Source organism: Equus przewalskii, chromosome 22, assembly GCF_037783145.1.
Source record: "Equus przewalskii isolate Varuska chromosome 22, EquPr2, whole genome shotgun sequence".
In the NCBI taxonomy this organism is placed as follows: domain Eukaryota; kingdom Metazoa; phylum Chordata; class Mammalia; order Perissodactyla; family Equidae; genus Equus; species Equus przewalskii.
Genome location: NC_091852.1, coordinates 13,882,118 through 13,907,135, shown reverse-complemented (window position 1 = coordinate 13,907,135; position 25,018 = coordinate 13,882,118). Strand labels below are relative to the sequence as shown.

At 38.5% G+C, this 25,018-nt stretch overlaps 1 protein-coding gene across 5 annotated transcripts in view; it reads left to right on the top strand.

Annotated features, from left to right (window-relative positions):
- The window catches only part of PCSK5 (proprotein convertase subtilisin/kexin type 5), a 436,496-nt gene that overhangs the window by 204,257 nt on the left and 207,221 nt on the right, over window positions 1–25,018 (top strand). For all 5 annotated transcript variants that reach the window (XR_011531551.1, XM_008515633.2, XM_008515632.2 and 2 more), the window contains exon 10: window positions 12,630–12,733. Coding sequence is in view for 4 of the 5 variants with exons in the window: in XM_008515633.2 (XP_008513855.2) it covers window positions 12,630–12,733 (104 nt within the window). In the remaining variant the exon portion in view is untranslated. The remainder of the gene's footprint in view (window positions 1–12,629; window positions 12,734–25,018) is intronic.

Below are 25,018 nucleotides of genomic sequence, written 5' to 3'. Positions count from 1 at the left end.
CAAACTGGTCATTGTAAGTTCAGGTTTTGGAGTCAGGCTGGCTTCAGTTCCAGTCCTGCCTCTACGCCATTTTTACCTGGGTGGCCTTGAGCAGGTGAAATTATGTTTCTTAATCTTGGTGAGGTCAGTTTCCTCATCTGAACTTAGGGGTAACAACCCAGAATCACCAGCTTGTTGCTAGGATTAAGTGAATTTAGACATACGGAATGTATTAAATATATGGAAACGGGGGGCTGGCCCCGTGGCCGAGTGGTTAAGTTCGCGCGCTCCGCTGCAGGCGGCCCAGTGTTTCGTTGATTCGAATCCTGGGCGCGGACATGGCACTGCTCGTCAGACCACGCTGAGGCAGCGTCCCACATGCCACAACTAGAAGAACCCACAACGAAGAATACACAACTATGTACCGGGGGGCTTTGGGGAGAAAAAGGAAAAAAATAAAATCTTTTAAAAAAAAAAATATGGAAACGGATATCGCAATTAATATTATTTCTATTATATTAGCTAACCATTCAAAACTATTAAATATCAAGAATGACACTAAACTTTCTGCCTAGGTCCTGATTTTCTCTGGATTCTTTTTTTTTCCCCTTTTGTTTCACTTTTTGTTAATTTTGCTTTTCCTCATTGAGGATATGCAGTGAGTTTGGTTTTATAAATGTTTTGTTGAGAATGGGATTTGGGTATTTTCTCAGTATGTGTTGAGATTAATATATAGTTTCGCATACTATGTTGATATGATTTATTAGAGTAATAGGTCGCAATAGTATTCTCTGCTTATATTCGTGAATTAAATTTATTTCTTTAATATGCTATTGGTTTAGTTTTAGCATATTTTATTTATGTCTTTGTGTTTATTTTCTTGAGTGAGATTTATACTTTCTTTTACTGAATGTGAATGTGTATGTGTTTGTTCTATGTTATTGATGCAGCAGCTAGCTAGCATTAATTGTGTCCTTATAGCAGATAAACAGAATCTTTTAAATTCTTCTTTATGGTTTATTTCATTTATTCCTCATGTATGAGACAGAAGAGGGAGTACATGAAGAGTCAGACTTCCTAACCCAGATTCATTTTTCCTTGAAATTGGCCTCCATCTCTGCCAGTTTTTGTATCAAATGGTGTTAAATTCGCAAAATAAATTGTAAAAATTTGCATCTTTTCTTTTCTCTGGAGGCACTTGGGATCGCTCTCCTTGTAAGTTTGCGGGAAACCATCTGACTCTTAAAGCCTTTTTGAGAGGTAGTTCTTTGATAGGTTTTTCTATTTTAATTTTTTTCATTTATATTCCCCAGAACCATGTCTATTTCATAAGATTTTCGAATTTATTGGCCAGTTGTTATATATAGTTATATATTTAACTCTAATATATAGATACAGAGTAGACATAGGTTTCCTAATACTCTAAAAATACCTTGTATTGCCTTAATATTTATAATTAATTTTGTTCGTGTTTTCTTTTTATTTTCTTTATTTGATGTTTTGCTATTTTTTCTTTCTAAAAGGCCAGTTCTTGGATTTGTTGAGCAGTAATGCTGTTTTTCATTTGTCCTTTTTTATTTCATTAATATGTTTCCTGCTTTCCTTATGATCAATCTTTGTTTTTCTATGAATCTTATTGGTTGAAGCATGATTCATTTATTTTTCGTTTTACGTTAATGCAATTTTTTGAAGATGCACATTGAACATACTTTTGGCTGACTGTCATGATTTTCTAATGATGTTTTGGCTTCTTCTTTGATAGAATGACGATTGAGAATAGTACTTTTAAATGTTTAACAAACTTTGTCTCTATTGAGATTTATTATTGACTTTTTTTTTTCACTGCATTGTGGTCAGATAATCAACCACACTAGTGGTTTGTGAGGTATTGGTTTTCCTTAGGGCAATTGTTGAGATTTCCTTTTGGCCCAATATATCTTCACCTTTTTTTTCAAAACTCTTTAGTTGATCCATGAATTCTTAAGAAAAAAATTACTCTTTGTAGGGCCTATATTTTAATTTAATTAAATTATTGTCTATTATATAAACAAATCCTCTGTATTCTTTCTCCTGAAATAAATGGATTAAAAATATCCGGACACTAGTGTGATTTCATCAGTTACTTCTTTTTTCTTAAAGTCCTCAATCCATTCATTTTGATGTACAAATTTCATGCTGTGAGATATTGGTAGTGGACATCTTATCTTTCACCTAAATTGTACATCTTTGTCCTTTTCAGTATTTTTTGTCTGAAATGTTACATTGTTTGCAACTAATTTTACCAGAGAAAAATCTCTGCACATTTTTTAATTTTTATATTTCATGTTTTTAGGTAAAAAGTTCATTTTTAAATAACTTTAATAATTTCTAAATGTTCATTTTTTTCTAAGTAAACAAAGCTGATATTTAAAAATAAATATATCTTGGGGCTGGCCCCATGGCCGAGTGGTTAAGTTCGCGTGCTCCGCTGCAGGCGGCCCAGTGTTTGGTTGGTTCGAGTCCTGGGCTCGGACTTGGCACTGCTCATCAAACCACGCTGAGGCAGCGTCCCACATGCCACAAGTAGAAGGACCCACAACAAAGAATATACAACTATGTACTGGGGGCCTTTGGGGAGAAAAAGGAAAAAAATTAAATCTTTAAAAAAAAATAATAAAATAAAAATAAATATATCTTATAATGGGGGTGTTATCCCCTCTGACTCCTTGCTATAGAAACTTGGCTTACATTTACTTTACATGCTTTCATTTATACTCATTTCTCCATCTTTAATACCATAACCAGGATTTATGCAACAGACTATTTTAGTTAATTTGTTTCTTACCATTATTTTTCTTTTCAGAAGAATTGTGTTAAAACAATTATTTAGTCCTAACTCTGTGTTTATTTTAGAGCCATCTGTAGGTCTTTTGTAAGAACTGCACATTTGAGGGGTTTTAATTTTGACTTATTTACTCATCCTCTGAAATAGATGTTTAAATTATTTGTTTGTTTTATTCGGTTTCAAAGTGTGTTTGTGGAGAGGTGGGTTGGTGCCCATTCTCAGTCCTGCCAATGTGTGTCTCCTGCATTTATTCATGAAGGCCAGGAGCCTAGTATAAAATTCCTGGATTCGTTTTCTTTCAATAGCTTTAATTTTTTTTCATTGTCTGCTGAAATTAGCTTTGCAGAGAAAGTCGTAAGACAGAAATCCTGTTTTGTCTTGTATTTTTAAATCCTGAATCCCCCCTTTCAGGATATGTTTTCTTTGTATTTGCAATGAAATATATATATTTAAGGGTGAGTGTAGGGGATGCAATTCTTATATTTCCTGAAACATGTTGAGTCCTTCCAGCCTACCTTGGACATTGGTAATGAAACATGATTTTGATTACTGGCAAAATCTGCACTGAGCCTTCCGAGCTGGGGCCTGGAGTCTGAGAGGTGTGGCTTCAAGGCCCTGTTCTGGTTCTCACTGTTCTGTGACTTGGAAAAGATACTTAACCTTTCTCAACTTCAGTGTCCACGTCTGTGAAGGGAGTAATAATGCCGTCCACCCCGGGGGGTTGGTCTGTGGGCACGAAGTGCAGTACTGTGTGTGAAGCGCAGTAGGGCAGCTGCTGAGGACACGGTGAAGACCCACTAGATGTTCGTCCTCAGAGGAAGGCGGGGCTGGCATCCTGAAGTGCGCTCTGGTTCCTGTCCTCCAGATCGAGCATCTTGTCTTTCCTCATCGTCTCCTGATTATCTTCCTGCAAAACAGGCAGGAAGTTCTCACATTTGCGTTCAGCATCATTAGCTCAGTTCTCCACAAGATCAATTCCACAATATCCATATCCACTGACTCCCTCCAGCGCAGACTTTCTTTTGCTAATCCCACTGATTGTTCCTTGTAGTCTGTCTTTCTCTCGGCTTCTCTGTTGACATTTCAGCTTTACTGATTGATTCCTTTTTTCTGCACTGTCTTTTCCATAGCTCCATATTATTGTTGTCTTTCTTCTCTGCTGTCTTCTCTTTTTCTTTCTCTTCCCTTTTTCCCTTGTACTTTCCTCTTATGTTTCTTCTACCATTTTTTCTTTTTTCTTCCTTTGTTTCCATGCTTGGCTTTTTTTTAAATTATTCATCCTCAGTGAGAAACTCTGGCTTCAGAAAGGGGGTGATGCTCTCCCCACTCACATCCCAGCACAGACCTGCTCTAGTCTGCCATTGCAGGGCGGGGTGATGGAGAGCCCCCCGTCAACTCTGAGAGCCAGGCAGAGATCCTGCTAAAGTGAGTCTGCTGGGGGAGGACAGGATCATTTCTAACCCTTCTGTTGAAACTGGAGGCTGCCGGCCAGTCCCTACAAGACTGCTGACCTGACTTCCCCTCAGGGCCCCTCCTCCAGGCCAAGACATGGTGCTGGGGTGGATCCGAGCCAGGGCTCGGGCTCAAACTCCCTGTGGCCAGTTTCAGCTCTTGCTAAGCATGTGACCCCGAGCAGGACCATTCAGCTTTCTGTGCTTTGATGTCCGTGTTTTGGTAATGAAAGTAATAATAGTACCTGTCTCCCAGGATCGTCATGAGAAATAAGTGAAACAATGAATATAGAGTACTTTTCACAGTGTCCCTGGCACACAGTGGGTGATCAGTAAATGGTATCTAACACTCCATACTTTTGGAGATATATCTTTCGGGAATTGTGTTCAGTAGCAGGAAAGTGTGGCTGGTACCACAGGAAATCCACACGTCAAGATGTTGGTTCAGAAGCTCAGGGCTGCCAAGGCCAAAGTCTGTGTTATTCTCTTGTTCTTTTCTTAATGGCTGCTGCAGCTCCAGCCATCACATCCACATTCAAGTAAAAGGAGGAAGGAAGGAAGGAAAGAGGGTTAGGGAATGCCTGTAGCAGGAAAGCAAAGGCTTTCTCAAAATGCTCAGTAGACTCTCTACTTATTAGTCAGACTCCATCTCATGTGCACCCCTCACTATTGGGGAGTCTGGGAAGACACGATTTTGGCACCCCAACATGGAGAGTAGGGGGGGCAATGAAGAAGAACGTTGGATTTAGCCCCTATTTCCTGCCATAGTTTCTGGGAGTGGCGAGTCTGAAAATAGGGACAAGAGAGAGATCAGAGTTAATACTTGGGCTGCCTTGAAAATATAAAAGGAGACTCGTCTAGTAGAGGATTGTGTGCCTACTTTAGCCCATGAGTATCTTGGGTCTTTAATTCAGCAGACAGATGAGGAAACAAGGCTTAGGGTTTGGGGAGTTTTTGTTCCCTTCTTCCTTCTCTACTTTCCTTTAGGTGGCAAGCCAGCTTTACTTTCTTACTATCAAGTATGGGAAAGTTAAAAGTTATTTTTCTCTTTCCAGTTACATCAGCCATAGGGTGATTTGAAATACCTCCAAAATTTTTGTAATAGATTTCTGTTAATCTTAGTTGATCTTTTCCTGTGTCTGTGTGTAAGGTTTTTGAAAAATAATTTTTGTTACAACTCATGTCTAGTAATTAGAAAGACTGCTAGGAGTTGACATCATAAACCAGGAGTTTCTAAAGTAGACAGAATCACATTTACTTAAGATTCTAGGGGCCGGCCTGGTGGTGTAGTGGTTAAGTTCAAGCACTCCACTTTGGCAGCCTGGGGTTTGCCGGCTCAGATCCTGGGCGCAGATGTATATCCCACTCATCAAGCCATGCTGTGGCAGCATCCCACATAAAAGAACTAGAAGGACTTACAACTAGGATATACAACTATGTACTGGGAATTTGGGGAGGAAAAAATAAAAAGAGGAAGATTGGCAACAGATGTTAGCTCAGGGCCAATCTCTCTGACCAAAAGAAAACATACCTAAAATAAAAAAGTTCTAGAATCCAAAATGCTGACTGATTTTCGTTAAATTTTAAAATTAAAGCTGAACATTGAAAATCCTTTTTTAAAATATATTTCTTTAATAAGCATATAGAGAAGCATTATTATAATTCTTTGTATGTATTTAACAGGAAAAAGAATAATGAGAGAAAAGTGCTGTAATTTAGAATAATAGTAATAACAGAGATGCAACCACGTGTTTTTGTTGCCTGTCTGAGGGTTCAGCTGCTGGCTTTTGGGGTGAGAACTGCAGATCCCTGAACAGCGTAGACGCGTTTCAGAACCACTCCAGTCTGGGAGTTTGGTTCAGTGAGTAAGTGGGCTCGCAGCCTCCATTCTAACAGTTGGTGCTATAAATCACTCCGATATCAAACCTAAGAACATTTCACCATCCTCTGCAACATCCCATCAGTGACTGGCCATCGGGGGGAGGATATTCCCACAGATAGAGGATTTGTCACCAGCACAGAGGCACAGACAGTTCCTTCCTCGGCCAGTCGGCTTGTCCCTTACACCATCGGCTCGTTGAAACCAGATCTTTTTGACAGATCTTAGAGCATTATTATTTCACTCAGCAGAACTGTATATGCTAGTATAAATTCAGGGCGGTCTTTCTAAATTCTTCTGGGAAAAAAAACCAGGCATGGTTCGCCTCTGCTGTACACAGGGTCGGAATTGACGAGACGGTGCTAACAACAACAGAGGTTATGTAGCAGAGTATCTCAAGGAAATGATTATTGAGCTTGCAAACAAAATGTCATTTATTTGTAAGGCTACAGAAAAGTTAATTGATGTCTTTTAGGTGTAAAGATGAATCCTGCAAATAAGCCAGGGTTTATAAAGGAAAGAAAGCACTTCAGTTTAAATGACAGAATTTTTCTGTATAAAGTAGGGGCTATCTTCTTAAGTGTGTTTAGACACTAATTTCTGTACCTTTGGTTTATACTAAATTCAAGGACTCCACGAGTGGTTTCACAAGAGAGTGTAATAAAAATTTGACTTGGAGGTCCCTAGACAATTTTCTCGTTTTTGCTTTGGTTCAGGTGTGGATGGATCATAAGTAGGTGTCTGGGCGATATCAATACAAGTCACATTTCTAAATCTAGAGGTATTATTAACTGTGTTTTCTGTTATTACAACCCAACTTTAGGCCTGGAACTTTTGAATTAATGTAGAACATGAAACAAAACAAATATACTGCTGTTAGCGATGGCGAGTTGCTTCAGTATCTGCCGGGGAGATGGTTCCAGGACCCACTGCGGATACCAAAGTCCAGTGGATGCTCAGGTCCCTCAGTCAGCCCTCTATATCCACAGGTTCTGCATCCGTGGATCCAGAGGGCCGACTGTACTGCTCACAGTGGGACTGACAATCTGATGATCTTTTCAGGGTCTTCGTTACCTGACAAAAGAAGGTTGGTTTCCTTTGTTGGATGGTCAGTATTTTATTCCTGAGTCATCACTGGCATGCACTGGCTGCAATCAGGGGAATGTTTTTACCCATCTCTGCAGGCTTTAAACACTTTCTGCCTCTTCTTTGTTGTTCCAGCTAGTGGTGAATCCTTTCCCATAATTGCTGACTTATTTAGCATCTGCACAGTGACATTAATTTTGGGGCTACTTATTTCCATTTCTGTTTTATGCAATCTTAAGAAACAGAAAAGGAGACTGGTCTTGGATTTTTTGTTGACTATTTAGAAGGTTGGATATTTGGACGATGGCTGATTGCTCATGCAATTTCCCCATAGTTCTGGTCCACATCATCGTTCATCATTGCATTACACAAATTCACTCTTGTATTTAAGGAAGATTGCCCTGTTTTGGGAACAGTTTTCATTCTCTGGCTTTGCTGTTGCTCTCTTGTTGATAAATTCTCTTTCTGTAATAAGATGTGTATCTGTTGTCCCTTTTATCAGTTGCCCCCACCGTGCCTATGATGATAGGTCCATCTAGGGGTTTGGAGGCTGTTTCTTTGTTGTTCCCCCCCAAAGTCCCAGTGCATGGTTGTATACGCTAGTTCTAAGTCCTTCTAGTTCTTCTATGTGAGCCACTGCCACAAGCATGGCAACTGACAGACGGGTAGTGTGATTCCACGACCGGGAACCGAATCCAGGCCACCAAAGCAGTGAGAGCGCCACGCTTTAACCACTAGACTTTCAGGGATGGCTCTCTTTTGTCTTTTTAATAAAGGCAGGTGAGTCAGTCACTTGATTCAAAATTGGTTCTTGTTTTTAAGGACTACCAAGTACAGATTTATTTCAAACATTCACATGTACAGAATTATCTGGGAAAACTCCTGGGGAGAAATTTGCTTTTTTTTTAAGTGCTAGCTTTGGCACTTAGAAATCCAACAAAAAGCACTAGACAAGATGTCTCTCTTGGGATATGTCCTACTTCTTCTAAACCTACCATTGGGCCCGTGAAATACTTTGAACTGCTCAGAACAAAAATGTAATACAAACACCAGGTAGTCATAGTGTCATTAATTTTCCTGTTTTTGCAGCTGGAAACTAGAAGTTTGGGATGAGGTTCAGCTGAGGTTCCCTGATTGGAAATGAGTTACCAAACTAGGCTGTTCTAAAACACATCAAAGTGTGTTAGGCAAGGTGACAAACTCATAACAATGATCTTATGGAATAATATAATAATTAACAGTGTAAGTATAAAATATTAAAAAATAATATGATTTTCCTAGTTTGCTCTTTCTGCTTACCTGTGATGGAGTGTGCAAAAGTTAGGCCTTTGGAATCTAAAAACCGAATTAAGATTCAAGAATCTCCTGCCTTCTGTGGTAAACAGAAATCAGCCTACTGAGTTGAGAGACAGTGCATGTACAAAAGTTGTGTAACCATGAGGACATGACATGCCACACTTGGCTTCCTGATCCAATTGTCAAAGAACCTGACAAACCGCTGTGTTTATGTCCGTTTCACCTTTGCGGGTCCATCTGGAGCTGGTGTAAATAAGTGATTGATAGCATACATCCTGCAGCCAAGTGTGGCCAGATTGAATATAGCTCGGCCACTAACTATTTGTATGTACTTCAGTTCCTATGTGTAACTCAAGGCCTCAGTTTTTTCATCTATGAAATGGGAATAAAGATATTACTTATATCAGATGATTTTTAAGATTACGCAATGTTCAGTGCTCACTGAACATTGGTTGTTATTACAAGGTCATTAAAGAATGTAAAACTTCCTAACAGGAAAAGATGATGTACACAGAACTTTCCAGAAAAGCATATGTATTGTATTGCCTTGAAAGGTCATAGATAGCAACCCATCATCTTGCAGGCATTTATAAATGTTACGCTTTTAATGTATATTGTTGTTTAAGGATAATGATCAGTAATTCAGGAGGAAACCTGAGGCATGTGTGGCATACCTCTATGTGGCTTATTATGCGATCAGTGGTCACTGGGCTCAGGGTTGAGAGAAACTCCTCTTCTCCTGGTCGGTTAGACTTTTGGCCTCTTGTTTATCATTTGCCCCAAAGCTCTTGGTGCTCAGTGTTCCTGTGCTTGGAGGTGAGATGGGTCTTAGTTTTCAGAGGCCAGTGAGGTGTTGGTCCAGGGTATTTGGCAGAAGGGGTACATTTTAGGGGGTCCCTACATGACTGCCGTGCACTGTGGAGTTCCAGCCCCAGACACTAACTCAGCTTTCCCTTCTCTGCTTACGCTCTGTATATGGTTTGCCAGATGTTTGATAGTTTGACTTCTTCACTTGTACATCATCCCAGTGAGCAAAAATACAAACAGGTCATAAAATGTGACTCAGACGTCCCCATAAATAAAAGTCCTCCAGGATGCTACAAATTAACCTACGGCTGTTTCCTGAGCTAGTTAGTAACGCTCCCACAGGTAGAAACATCACCGATTCAATACCCACCTCATTTTATTTTGGTGAAACTCGGGAAATTTTGAAATTAAATCATTTCTGAAGTTGTGCGTTATCAAAGGTCAGAGTAAAATTATCTGAATGCCTCCTCCTTTCCACATGTAGTTCCAATTTCCTGAAGCCAGTTTCTTCCTCCTAATTGCTCCTAAGTACTCCAAGAAGAACTAGTTTTTGCAACTAACTCAGCATGAGAGCAAGTAACTCTCATTTCCTCAGGCTGAGTTGGATGCAGGCTTCCTGAGTCTGCCTGCGTACAACTTAAGGTACCAGGTAAATGTTCTCTATTCTGTTATTATTATTATATTTTTAGTGCTAAGGTTCACTAGAGAAACGGTCTCCCAGTGGTCAGAAGTTTGTGCTAGATATTTCTGAAGGAATCTTGCCCTGGTGATAGATAATATGGGAAACTCGTTTCATTTCTTGTCTATTTTTCCCCTAAAGGGTAACATTTCAAAAGCGAAAGTTTTAACTGTGTGTTAAATGTTATTTTAAAAAGCACTAGGTTGATTTAGACATATTTATCAAATCTTAGTGTACTTTTAGATATCTCACTGTTTGCTCATGAAAAAATAAAAACATGTATGTTCGTTCGAGAGGATTCCGCTTTACCCTAAAGAAGTGGCTGGAGTGTCTTTCCCCACTGAGTTTTTCTGTGGTTGCTTTTGCCCCTCACTCAAAAAACTACACTGGGAAAGAGAAAAGAGATTCGATTCACATCTTAGGCAGGGCTAGAACGTCTGTGTTGAAACTAGCATTCAGAATTATCCCTTGACTCGTCTCCTAATTTTCCTGACCGTACTGCATAGAGTTTACTGAATTATTATGTGGATTCAGTATTAGTCAGCAAAGGGCCAAATCATGCTATTTGTCTTAGAAGCGAAACTTCCCTGCTTCCTGGGATCCATCACACAACCTCTCTCCCTTGCTTTAGAGTTTCGTGCCTTCTCAGAAATTGGTTCCTAACGAGTGTTGTGTCAAAACAAAAATAATTCTGTTTTCATGTTTTTCAAATTTTGCTTGGGTTTTAATTCCCTTAGTATAAGTTCTTTTGTGAATGCAATCTTACGAAATAGTTTACATCCTATCTTGCCCCCTCTGAGAACTTTGAAAATGGCGATAGTTTACATCCTATCTTGCCCCCTCTGAGAACTTTGAAAATGGCACTAATCTCTCTCCTCTTATTTTTAATCTGAGGGCATAACAACAAGGAATCAGAACTCGATAGTACTTTTCTCCCCATCTCCTTCAATTTCAAGCTGCCGAATACTTGGTGGGGCTCGTAATTTCGCAAAAGGTTGTACTGCCTACCACTTCTTAATGGTTTATTGTGCACCGGGAACTAGGTTAAGTACCTGGCGTTACTTTGATTCATTTGGTACATGGAAGTAAAGTAGATGTTAGCCTCCACATTCTAAGTGGGGAAACTGAGACTTTGAGAAGTCACTTTCACATGGGGAGAAAATGAAGAAGCCAGATGCTGACCACTGGGCCCCTCTCGTTAGCAGGCTACCCTCAAAAACATGTATGTGGCGGGTTTGATGGGAACATGTAGTGTAACGTAAAGCACTGGGCAGCTCCATCACTGAAAATTAGCTACAATTCAGATACCAGGTTCTCCCTCTACCTGGGAGATGCCAGTGTCCATACGTGTGCATACGAGGGGACACAGGGACTAACACATGCCCCTGTCACACCTCAAGGAAGGTAGCAAGTCCTTTTCTCTCCTCCCTGAAATGTTCTGACCCATCTTTTGTAATTATCCTTCTAAAATGAATGTGGCAGCAGAGAAACAAAGAAAATAACTACACAAGCTATATGATAATTGCCATATTTCCTAGTTAAGTAAAAGATTGTCACACCTCACATTCAAGACTGAGTTGAATAAGTATCCTGGTTAGAATTTTCTGCCCTGAGTCAAAGGCCTTCCAGTATAGGGCCAGCCCCAGTGGCCTAGTGGTTAAGTTCGACGCACTCTGCCTCAGTGGCCTGGGTTCGGTTCCCAGGCACAGACCTACACCACTCATCTCTCAGTGGCCATGGTGTGGTGGCGGCTCACATGCAAAGTAGAGGAAGATTGGCAATAGATATTAGCTCAGGGTGAATCTTCCTCAGCACACACACACACAAAAGAAACCCTTCTAGTATATACCTATTCTTTGAAAGAGAACAAAAGTCTGTATATATACTTGGATTTGTTTTCTGTTTGCTTATGATTAGTATTGCAGTTTCCAATGGAAGTATCTTGTGTTCAGTAGTTTCTTTGTGCTCTTCAGTGCTAACACCCACAAGGAATAGGTATCCAGTAATTTAATATGATAACTACTTACTGCAAGTTAAGAAAACTCCCATAGCTGCCTATACCTTGGAGCCCATCTTTAGGCTCTCCGCCATATTCTCTTCCTAAAATGGGGAAGATGGGGATCCAGCTTCAGTTGAGACTTTTTCCATATCCTAAACCTACATGCAGAATGCTAAACATTGCTAAGTGCTCTGTTAAATTACAAATCTCTTGCCTGGCTCTACAACTGAACAAGGAATGTTCCAGAGGCCTTCAGTGTTGACTTTAGCTTATTGTAATTTTCCAACAGTGATGCAAGCTTTTACACAAAGGTCAATAGGGCCAGAATTGGGAGCCATTTTGTTGAGGAAACTGGAAATCCTCACCCTTTTAAAAACTAAGTTACGCTGACTAATATCACGTGATTTCTCAAATTTAAGGTCACATTTTCTGCCTCCCTCAGACTAATGTCACTTCTCCATGCTGAGAACGAGAGCGGCATTTGGCATTTGTTTATCCCAAACCCAAATAGCTGACCCTATGTTTTTAGTACTTTGCCATTTTGCTTTTGCTTTTTTAATTTGCTTGTGACTCTGCTTGCCCCATCTTTTTTTTTTTGGTACAATGATTCTTACCTTGTCTTTCCCCAGTCCGTTTCTGACCTGGAGAGACGTGCAGCATGTTATTGTCAGGACTTCCCGTGCAGGACATTTGAACGCTAATGACTGGAAAACCAATGCTGCTGGTTTTAAGGGTGAGAACTTCTTTCATATTCTGTCACAGGCAAAATATTTTTATTTTTCCCCCATTTTAAATGGAGAGCAGGAAATAGAACCCCTCAAGAGAAACTTGAGATTTTGTGCTGACACACGAAGAGCTTGATCTTTTAGTAAATAAAAGGCAGAATCTTTTTTTTTTTTTAATTAAAACAATACATATAAGGCAGCTTTCCTTGGCTTCCCACATCATAGGTCAATTTCTTAAAGGGTAACCAAGCTCCAAGAATAGCCGACCTGTGGGCCTCCTCGTTAGTTTACTGTATGCTGTCGTTGATTATCTGAGTGGTATTTGTAACAATGCATTTAAAAATTCCTCACCTTCTATAGTGACTCCTTCCACTTAAATAATTGGGATATCTTTTTCACTTGAGTGTAGCACTGTTGGTTGCTAGGCCACGCTTTCTATACATTTTAGTTTTGTGGTTGTTTTTTTCTTAACTTCCACAAACAGAAAAACAGGCATGATTCTACATTACTTTATACAAACTAAATGTTCTTATGAAGCTTTATAATGTGCAGTCTTTATGCCATTGTGCACAGTATATAGTCATTGCTGAGTCTGTTTCTCTTGGCTGAGAGAGATTCTGGTTCCCTCAGACTGTCTTACGGTAGCCATTTTGTTTGTTGCCATCCATAATGTATGTTATAATAAAAAGAAAAGAATTATATCAAGCAGATGTCCTAAAGTTTAGTATATTTACTCAGGTTTCAGATGTCTATTAATTTAAGTTACAACTAAGATTACTTTTTTGTCATATCTGCAGACTTAAATTTACTCCCAAATAATCTTGGTATCGTTATATATCCCTATGGATGAAAACCAGTATCCCATAGCCTAGGGAATATCAACTTAAAAATTGAGGTTCTGGTCCTCAGATCATTGGTAACATGCTGAATGATCCTAGGCAAGTCATTCAATTTTTCTGGGCCCTAACTTCCCCAACTTAAACATTTTAGAAGATGAATAATATTATCCACATAGAATATCTTACATATGATTTTAATATATCCTTAGTAAATTATATCCAATGTATGTAAATATTCAGATGGGAAATGTAAAATATAATATAAAAAATTATTTGCAAATAGCTTATTATAGTCTCATGCTTAGCCAAAAGCTGTAAATATACTCTGTAACCAGCGCTGTATAAAATAGTTCTTTGATTAACATCTTCACTAAAGACTTGATTCCATTTTTAGCAAAAGAATAATATCCCTCTGCTTTTGAGTATTATCACACGCCTTTCTATGCAGGTAAACTATGTAATGCGGCAGCGTTCAGTAAGCTTTTAATCTAAAGGGTTGTAAATACCTGTTGGGATCACATTTTCTGAAGCCCAGATCCAGACATTTGGTCCCAAAAGAGCAACTGTTATGTGTGACATCAAAAATACTTGAAATTTCAGTTGTTCTAGAAAATCCAGGAGATAATTTGCCATATGTATGTTTCATTTTGATTAGTTTCCACATGCTCCCAGCTCCTCCTATACAAACCCATGAGGCTTTGGGGTTTGGGGTGGAGGGAAGAAGGGAACAAAACATAACCTTGGCCGCTTCGATGCTGCAGTGAACTTCTTAGTAGAATGTTCACAGACTAAGTACATTGACCTCCATGAAGCTGAGGAATCCACTTTAACCCAAATAAAAGTCTTAGTTTTACTTATTCCTTTTTGGCAGCTTAAAAAGAGCAAATGGTTCTAATAAAAAATGCAACTCTTTTGAAAACCTCTGTTGGTTTTGGAGAGGGAGAAACAGAAGATTTAGACTAAATCACCAGATCCAAACCTGAGTCCAAAGGGGACTGTGCACTGCTCCTGGCAAGCAGGAAAGAGCGTTTTACTATTGCACGTGGCAATATTTAGTATAATATTTCACTCTTCTCTTAGATTGCTGCCAAGAGTAACAATTAAAGTTCACTTTTTCATAGATGAATTACCCTGAACGGTCTGGACTCCCCGTGGAATTGTTTTGTAATTTTGTTGATGGCAAGCCCCATATTTCATCTAAACATGATCATAATAAGAAGAATTTTTTAAGAAAGAGTTTTCTTCCCTACTCTAAGCATTACCATCCCCTCCCCAGCGTCCCACAAATAAAAGTGATTAAGGCAGAGGCGAGCAGGGGGAGCGACGTGCTCGGGGGAAGGAGAGAAAGCAGGTCACTGGGACTGGAGAAAGATGGGCTGACTTTTTATTAAATAAGAACTGAACGAACGAAAAATAGCTAATGTTTGGAAGAGGTTCATGCAATGAGAGCTCAGCGAGAGCTCGTATTTTAAATTAGGTCAGCCAGCTTTTGCAGGCCTTGCTTAGCAGGAACACATGGCCAAACGTTTCTCCTTAGACAGGAGAAAACGGAAGTTGCCTGCAAACAGAAGCATGTAGCTCTGGGTGCTCTCTCTTCCCAGGCACCTTGGTCCTAATGCTGAGTGAGATGGATGCATGAAACGAATCTGAAAACACCTGTACTTTCCTGGGCTTGCTTTTGTGCCCTGATGTTGAGCAATGTGACTTGTTTGAAGAGTGGTTTTTAAAAAAACAAAAAATGAGACTAATTTCACAGATTGCTTAGTACGTACTCTTCTGCGGTGGGGATGTCAGTATCAGTGTCAGAATTTCCTTCCCATCAGGGAAAGCAGAAGCAGCTCGGAGTAGCAACCCATTTGATTTTGAGATCTCCCCATCAATAGACTCAAGAATCTTAGTTATCACTGATAACTTCAGAGAAGACAGCACCTTAAAGAACAGTCTGTCACCAAACCCTGCCAAGTCCATTTCACACAACATTCTTACGTTTCTCCAGACATACCTATATATAGTACATCCTAGGCATAGCAGAGAGCCAGATAAGGTATAAACTAGACTGGGGTGCGCCTGTCTCCAAGGCAGACTTGACCACTCTTACCCACGTGTGTTGTGGACTGGAAAATGGAAGAGATTCTCTCCAGAAGCAGTTGCTGGCTTCTTGTTGACTGGCATGGACAGGCTCTCATTCAGGCAAGGAGGCTGGCCTGGAAAAACTAAAGAATGTGGCTCTCTACTGACTCATCTCTATGTTTCTCTGAGAGTAGGATTACCCAGGAGTTGCATGCTAATGAGCTGGGTGCAGAGAACTTTCTTCTTTCCCTGCTCTCCTTATAGTGGAACTCTATAAACCATCTTGTAGTGTGATCAGCTCACAGTGAAGGGGGCCCCAAAGCTAATAGTTCCTTAATTTTTATGCTAATAGTACCTTAATTTTTAACAACTCTGAACTAAGATTATTCTGTCCGGCTGCTTCTTAAATAATAATAATAATAGTCTCTTATAGTATAGTAAAAATGTCTTTTGCAGAAGGTTCATTTTTCAAAATAAACGTAGTCCAATGAATACATACCTATGCAAACTAACTAGACGTTATTTTGGTTGTCCTTTGTGTAAATAATCCTAGCTAAATTTTAGACGACACGTTTTGACTTTAAACTGCAAGAGATGGTTTCTTTAAAAATAAATAGAATAAATATCACGCACCTATCAAAGAATCTACTTAAGTTTATGCATGAGAATCGGAAAGTATTTGTATGAGACCAGACAAACAGATGTAGTATTTGCCTCTAGAGAACTGAAATCCAAATTCCAATATTTTGCTGCTGACCAACATTTGCAATGCTTGGAGATGACTTTGGCGTTAAATTATTTGGGTTGTTAGTGTTATTTCCTTCTCCTTTGATCCCTGCCCTTACCTCTTATAAAGTCTTTTCTGTTTTTTCCTTTTCTCATCTTTTTAATACTCCCTCATGCTCCTAGAAATGTACAAGTCAGCTGTAGAACTGAGGGCTTTTGCCATCTGGGTGGTTTTATTCACAGAATTTAATTTATGCGGTCTCTTCATTTGTTTATTCACAAAGATTTCCTGAGCACCTTCAGCATGCCAGCCCAATAGATGTTGAAGGGCACCCAAAAAGTGGAAGTGGAAGGAAATGTCAGGGACCCCATGGTCTTGCCTCGTTGGATCTGGCTGTGGTATGATTTACATACAAAACAGAAATTTACACTGCCCTTTTTTTCCCTTCAGTCAAGCGTAAACCATCTGCTAGGTCACGTTTATAAAAGTGTTGATGATATTGCTCTCATCATCTAAAATGCAGCCTACCCTCAGCAGCAGAAGGCATCTAATGGAGAGACTATCTGTTGTGGTGTGCGATGTGTATTTTGAGCAGCTCTGTGTGTGCATATAGGATATGTGGACCACAGAGCCATGCTCAGGACTGTAATTCTGCATTCTTCTAGAATTGATGGCTCAGATCATTTCAGGAAGAAATTAGCTCTTTATCATCCCCTCCCATCTCCTGCTTTAATCTGAGGAACGTGCAGATCCACCCCCTCTCTCCCCAGTCACCTGGGCTGTGCCTGCTGCTTCTTTCCCTCCAGCCCTTCTCTCTGGTTTGTGGATGCAGCTACAAGTATAATTGAATGCATGCAACATCAGTGCTTCAGTTTTTTTCAAAGTGTCTGTATTTGGATGATATGACTGTCTACAGTTAAACTCTCTTAAATCTAGGAACAGGAATAGACATCAGATAATAAATTAGGACCTTCTGTCATCTTTACTAGGCGAAAGAATGAAAAAAATGTCATTGAAAATCAAAAATGACAACTAAGTGAGCGAGGTTACCACGCCTTCCATTTCACTGCCCTCCCAGACTATGTAAGTCTCTTTTTTTCTATCAGCATGTTGCTGAAACCTCCCCATCCCCACTGACTCTTTCTTTGACCACAACTAAACTACTAGATTTTTTTTTTTTTTAATTTCTAACTGATTTCCCACCATGGGGAAAACAATTGACAGTCTAACATGACTTCTTAGTCTCCAAGGCCTTAACTTTTAATAACCTTTATTACTTTTAATTGCCATCATTTTATTTCCACTGGTAGGGCTGGTAATTTTAAGATGTTCCAATATATTTTTAATACCTACCTGTCTTGCTTTCAGTTTGTAACACTTATTAAAAGAATTAGAAGTGCTGAAACCATGAAGCATGCCATGTGTTGAATTGAAACTAAAGGTTTTGAAATGTGCTTTTATTTGAGTGTGTAAAGTGATATCTGATGTGTTACCATTTCAAAGGGTAAAACTATATTTTATTATTTCACTGTACAAATAATATTTCATCTCTGCCACCTAGCATGCTGATGTGATGTTGGTAGCTATGTAAAAGCTACATAATGCGCCTTAATTGGTAACCTGCACATCATGTGTTTGAAGAGAGGTCAAAGTGAAATGTTATTCATTGGCCAGTGTCAGAGATGATGTTAGAATCAGATGCTTGACTCCAGTCCCGATCCTATTCGCAGAAATAAGGCATTTAGTTCTTCTCTTAAAATGCAAAGACAGTGGGAGGTAAATAGATTTGATTCTACCTAATAAAATTTGCTCACTGGAAATGCTACCTGATTTTTCTTTCAAGACTCTATGTTTTATGCCATTGTACTCTATGAACTCATTTTCATTTAATATGTATTAAAACCTTTCATTGTTGTATTTATTGGCCATTGGACATATGAGCTTATCTTCTTGCTCATTCACAAAGAAGATGTGAATCATACATAATTTAGGGATTTTTACCTTTATTCTTTTGTCTGGTGGATAATTTACCTAAATATCTACACGGGAATGATAATATAGAAGCCCTGACAGCAAACTGCTTGATCATTTCTTAATCTCGAGTCTTGTATCCAAAATGTGCACTTGTCCCATCAGAGTGTTCCACTCATGTCTACTAAGTATGTGAGGTTAAAAAATATTTTCTATAAATGAAAAAGTTTTCTCCACGCTGGTCTTTCACTGAATGGTAGCGTTAAGTTTGTTCAACTTAGACGGCGTTTTGTTTTTTCACCCCTAAGTACATAAGTTTTAAATGCCTGTGGTTTCACACTTAAAATTAATCTTCAAAATAGAATTAAAGTGATAGTTGCACTATATGACTATTATCTCTATACCAGATATGATTAGTTAACGAAGGGAATTACATTTGGTAGTTTTGTGGTTTTGCCACAACCTTAAGGATTTTTAAATCCTAGCAGAGAGTCTGTTGTTGATACTTTCATTGGCCTTTGAGGAAGCCAATTAAAGTTTTCCTATCTTGGTTTTCTGGAATATGGGCAACTAATACCAAACATAATGAGAAGGCTGAGCTGAATGAAAAGTGCTTTGAAAATGGAAAATAACAGACATAAAAAGAGTCAAAAAAAAAAAGAGTCTTAAAAGTATTTTTCCATACATCATAGCTTCCTACTCCCTGAAATGAGCATCAAGATATGGAACTATGTTGTGAATTAGAATGCTGTTTTGGGGTTGAAATTAATTGAATTAATTACCTTGAGTGGGTGAGAGAAGGTGTATTAAGGACTTTGTAATGAAATTATCACCAATATGTCTTCATACTTTTTATCCCATAATTGCGTATCAATGACTACCCTATAATCGTTTATCAAACACAACTATACTTAAATTCTGTTTTTCAAATTAATTTTAATACTTAAATGCTACCTTGACTTCAACCTACTAAATCTTAAAAGTTGTAATTAATTGCTTCAACATAGGAACTAATGGTAGAAATGTGAACTAATAGAGCTATCAGTGTCCTATTGACTCTTTAGTCATTAATAGACAGTATAAAAGCTGTAAGCATAAAATATGATTTTTTAATGATGTACAAAAGCTTGTACACTCGAGAGAGTTGATATCTCTTTTTGTGTAATCAACTGATGAAACTCAATTTCACTAGTCCTAATTAGGGTGGTCTTCCTCAGGTATTTTTAAAACTCTTCGTTCAGCACATGAGTTTGGCTATCCTTAATGGTGACAAGTCTTCATATTTTGTGTTTACACTTGATATTTTAGGCAAAGATGAAAATCATCAAGCCCTAAACCTGGTAATTACCAAGGGTGATCAACCAAGACCAATGCAGTTTTCAGGCCAAAAGTACGTTATAAAACGACATGGACTTCTTTGCATCACTAATAATTGAATTCTGAATCCAGTTCCAAAATAAGATACCCCAAAGGGATTTAAGCCAAGACAGTCTTATCAGAATACACATACCCACACATATAGACACATTCTCTCACAGAGGCTTTCAAAATTCACCAATAATTTTCTTATTTGAGGTTTCGTGTTTATTTAAAAGGAAAAACTCACTCAGCGTGGTAGTTCAGAGCATGGGCTCCAAAGTCAAACAACCTGGGATTGCATCCCAGCTTTGTAAACAAATAAATGATGTATCTGGTAATCTACATCCCTTCTTAATCAACTTTATTGGAGTAAGGTTACAGATAATAAAAAGCACCATTTTAAGCGTACAGATGTATACATCCATGTAACCATCGCCACAATCAAGTTATAGAATATTTCTATCACCCCAAAAAGTTCTTTTGTGCTCCTTTCTCATCCCTTACCTGACCCCCCACCCTATGCAACCAGATGTGCTTTCTGTCACTGTAGATTCAATTGTCTTTTGTAGACTTTTATATAAATAGAATTCTTTGAAACTGACTTCTTTCTCTCCATATAATATTTTTGAGGTTCATCCATGTCGTTAATATATGAGGAATTCATTCCTTTTTATTGCTAAGTAGTATTCCACTGTAGGAATAGACCACAATTAGTATACTCATTCACTTTTTCATGGATGGTTTTATTGTTTCCAGTTGTGAGTAAAGCTGGTATGAATATTCATGTACAAGTCTGTGTGTGGACAAATTATAATGTTCTAAACGTTAGACAGTCAGAAAAGGCCTCTCTAATTTAAACAGGAATCCTGAGGAATAAGGAAATGACCCAGATGGCTAACCAGATGTAGAACATTTCAGGCAAGGCATACAGCATATAGAGAGACTTTGTCAAGGACAAACTAGGAGGCCATCGTATCTAGAGTGTGTGGCAAAGGGAAGAATGAGGAAAACAGTATCATATGCAGAATTGAGCATAGTCCTTCATTCATAGTGTGTACTCAGGTAAAATTGTCATCTACATGTCATGTGTCATTCTCATACAACATTTAATGTCAAATGAATAAGTTAATATTCTGTTGAGATTTTTGTGTGATAAAAATTAAGCATATATATGTATAGATGCCTAGAGCTGTGGCATTAAAATGCTGTGTGTAGCTAAGAAATGAAACTAGTTCCACTATCACTTTCAAATCCTAGACTCACTACTTGATATTCGCATATTTCTTGTAATCTTTGTAGTCTGTTTAATCTGGGTTATTGTTTTCATTTATCAATGATTTTAGTTGATGATTCTGGATAAAGCATTAACTTCTTTGTGTTCTATTTTTCTATAAGATTAATTGGATTTCAATAAACAACTAATGGGCTCAAAAGTATTGAAAAGAACATAATCTGCTGATCATCAATGAATTGTATTAATATCACATACATTACCTAGATCAGAAGGATAAATAAATATAATGAGAGAGTGGATGATGTTTGAGAACTTTAGAATTACTATTGGGAACGGAAGCTTGTCTGAAATAGTTTCTAGAGTAGTTAGTTGGTTTAAACAGATGCATTATTTTGTTGATTTGCATTTCCTGGAGGATTGGGGATTAAAACTGGATGAGACAGCTGTGATGAAACCAAGGGTCAGGCTAAGAGAGAAGAGAGAGGGCCAAGTGGGCAAAAAGGGCAGGTATGATGCGATGAGGAAAGTCACTTAAAAGAAACTGACAGTAAAGCTACTTGAGTCCTAGAGTTAGGAGTTCTCATTTGATTTAAAAAACATTTTGAAGCCACTGCAGTGATTTGAGAAAATGAGTTGGATAATAGTAATGACTTTCATGCAGGTTGATTGTAGTTGCTGGTCTGATGTCAGAAAGAGTTTTATTTCTTAGGCTGATGGTGTAAATCCATTGGTCCTATGATATGTCCTACAAAATGACATGGATATAAGAAACTGACTTGCTAAAATGGATGAAAATTCTCTTGCGGTGATCATTTCATTTCATCTTCATATGCAATTGTATATTCCTGACCTTAAGGACTGTGACATTCAGCAAAAATTTTTATCATCTCTCGGCCTCCTTCTAAATGAGGAGAGTGATAGAGTTGCAATATAGAATCATCTTTGCTAAATTCTTTTTTTAAAAAAGAAATGCTTTTTGAAATGGCTCTTTAATAAACTCAGGGCACAGGGCCTGGTGACAAGATTGCTTCTTGAGAAATGTCAGGCCAGAAATGATACTTGGAGAAGGCTTCCTAAATTTCCTTTGAAAAGTCTTTTTGCCGCTTATTATTATTCACCGTGACCTTCAGAAAGCCACTTCACTTTGAATATTTGAATTTTTTTTCACACACAGTTGTAATCTTTTTATTTGCCATGTGACTTTCTAGAGATTTGTAGAAAGCAAGTAACATAATTCTGGTCCACCTCTTGAATTGCTGTTAACACTGTTACAGGTAGACAGACAGAAGCATTTATAGCTTATAAATGACTTTTTCTCTTTCATAAGTTTTACACTAATATTCTTTTTCTTGGCCATGAAGCAAACTTAAGAATCATCTATGGTCCTAAGAAGCTGCACTGCTTTTTCTGAACCCACCAGAGGCTACAGGGTCTATGCTTTCTTAGTATAGTATACTATGTGGGATGGTTTTGTCTGGAAATCGTTTGCTTCTTTTACCCTCAGAAGTATCTACGTAGCCAAGGCAGAAGATATGTGTCCAGCTTTGTTCCAGAGTTCAATATTGTACATCTTAGAAGCCTAAGACTCCTGCTGAATGCCAGCCGCATATGACTAAAGACTCAGAGGAGATAGCTAGAAATGCAAGAAATGTCCATAATTGTGTGATAGGGCTGCCATAGTTGGTTGCACAGGTTATTAACTGCACAAGGGAGCCAAACAGAGGGGTTGAGTAGAGACTGAAATCCAGCCTTTGATCCATTCACCAAGCCATGTGCCCCAGGGTGGGATGATGTCCACCTTAAAGAAAGAGGTACCTTTCTCTAATCCACGCGGGTCCCCAATGGGCAGCCCAGTTGCATGGAATTCTGTTGTAATTTCTCCCACAATTGTCAAAGCCACAGGTATCTTAAAAGATACCTATGCAGAGATGGTTTTATTCATTTTAAACTTCACCTATTGCTTCAACCTTAACGTTCACAGAACCTTCCTTAGCAAAGTAGCTCTGTGTTACTAGAGTCAAGTAGAGCTTTTCAATATCTGTGACTATTTCCTTGTTATCTTTATCACCAGCTCTCTGGACAAATTTCAAAGTAAAATCTTAGAATTTTAAGTGAGTGTGAGTGCTAAGCACAAATCTATTTTTCTTTTCATATTCTTTCTACATTCTCCCCTTTTGTGTGACCAAAAATGATTGAAGCTTCACAAATTCAAATGTATAACTATTTCATTTGGGGCCAATAGGAGAAGATTCATATTTGGGGTGAAGTATTGGCATGTGCAGGATATAGGAGCACAGAAATAAGGCAGTGGGGAAAGGCCTTATTTGAAGCTTCCCTGATGATCCTCAGGCTATCTTGTGAAGGTACACCCAACAGGCCATCTTTTCTAGCAAAGAATAGAGCTTTAAATGTGAAAGGGAAAAGTGGGATTGAGGTACATAGGAGAAACTCTGTCACTGAAATTAGTACACATGTATCAGTTTGGACTCTGACATCCATATTCCTAGCACAGACGGCAGCACCAGTTCTCTGTCCCCGCTCAGGAACAGAGGGCTCTAAGTTGCTATGACCACACTGAGACCATGGTAAACAGGCACTGCTCCAGCTGTGAAAACTGGTTCAAGATCTATAGGATGACCCCAAGGAACAGGAGGCAAAGGGGCCTTATGATTACATCTTTTTTACACTATAATTTTAGTAAAAATGGGTTACCCCATCCTTTTTTCCTATCCAGAGAGATCTTTATATTGGTGTTAGTGTCTACAATGTAAACCAGACCTAAAGATTCAAAAAGAAGCCCTGAAAATTAATCCTGCCCTAGTTCTATGCATAACTTCCTAAGGCCAGGGCACCCAGCAAAGTACAGTTACGCGCCAGGCGATCACTTTGCAGAATCCATCTGGATGCATCTTCTGTGAAATAAATAGATCCAGACTTTTTTTTTCCCTTAGAATCTCAATTCAAACTCTTTGCACATGTTCACATCTTGCTGGCCTTAGGCATTTCAGAGCAATTAAACTTCTATCACACATCCCAATAATGATTTCAACAGGCTTCATTTCATGCTGTTATACCAGAAGACGCAGTACACCCTGAAGTTTCCAGAGTCATCTTTGAAAGGGCCAAAAAGAAGGGTATTGTGATCACTGCTGGATATTACAAATGGGAAGTTGCTCTTTGCCACTCAATGCCATTCTTCCATCTGTGCGTGCCTGGTTAGCTCTAATAAAAAAATGGCCAAGCATGAATATAAAATAAAGTACCTTTGCCATATTAATTATATCTCCACACTCAGGGAAAATCCCTGATAGATGACTGAAGAAGGTCATTTCTCAGCAACAATAGGAGAAAAGGTTATGGACAAGAAGTTAACTTTGCTTCCAAGCCCCACGTCTTTCTTTTTCTGCACGTGCTATTTTAATGAGTTTTGAAGAAGAGCAGTTTTTATGCAGCTGATTTGCAAAAGGCAAAGAGGATAAAAATGTTCCAATGTTCATTTGTGATATATAGATAAATTCCTGAAATGTTTCTCCCACTGTACTAACTCGTTATTCTGAGGATTATGATTGATTTGAGCACCTTAGTTGAAAGAAACACTGTGTGGCTTATAGAGACCAGTAGTCAGTGGGCACATAGAGGATACATGGAGATTCTGAACACTTGGGATGGAGCTCCTGTGACTTTGGGTGAGTTCTTTTAAAGTTCACGAGTCTTAATTTTTTCACCTGTAAAATGTGAATAATACTATCTTGCTATAGAATTGTTGTAGAAATTTCATTAGCTAATATGTAAAAAGCATATGTAAGATATTATTTTTACCTCCCATATAAAAGTTCTTTTAGGCATCTTATTTTGGAAAGCATGCTTGATATATTAAATGCACTTCAACTGTGGAAGCAGTAAGATTAACAAATAGATATCTTGGTGCATTTAGTATTTCCAACATTGCAATTGAGCATGATTTTGTGTCTCAACTCGGTCAAACCCTGATCCTGTCCTAACAATGCATGAAACTTAACTCCTTGAGTGATGTGTATTCAAAGAAGGAAATATCTTGATCAACCTGTGCTTGAAGAGGGAGGGATACGCATCC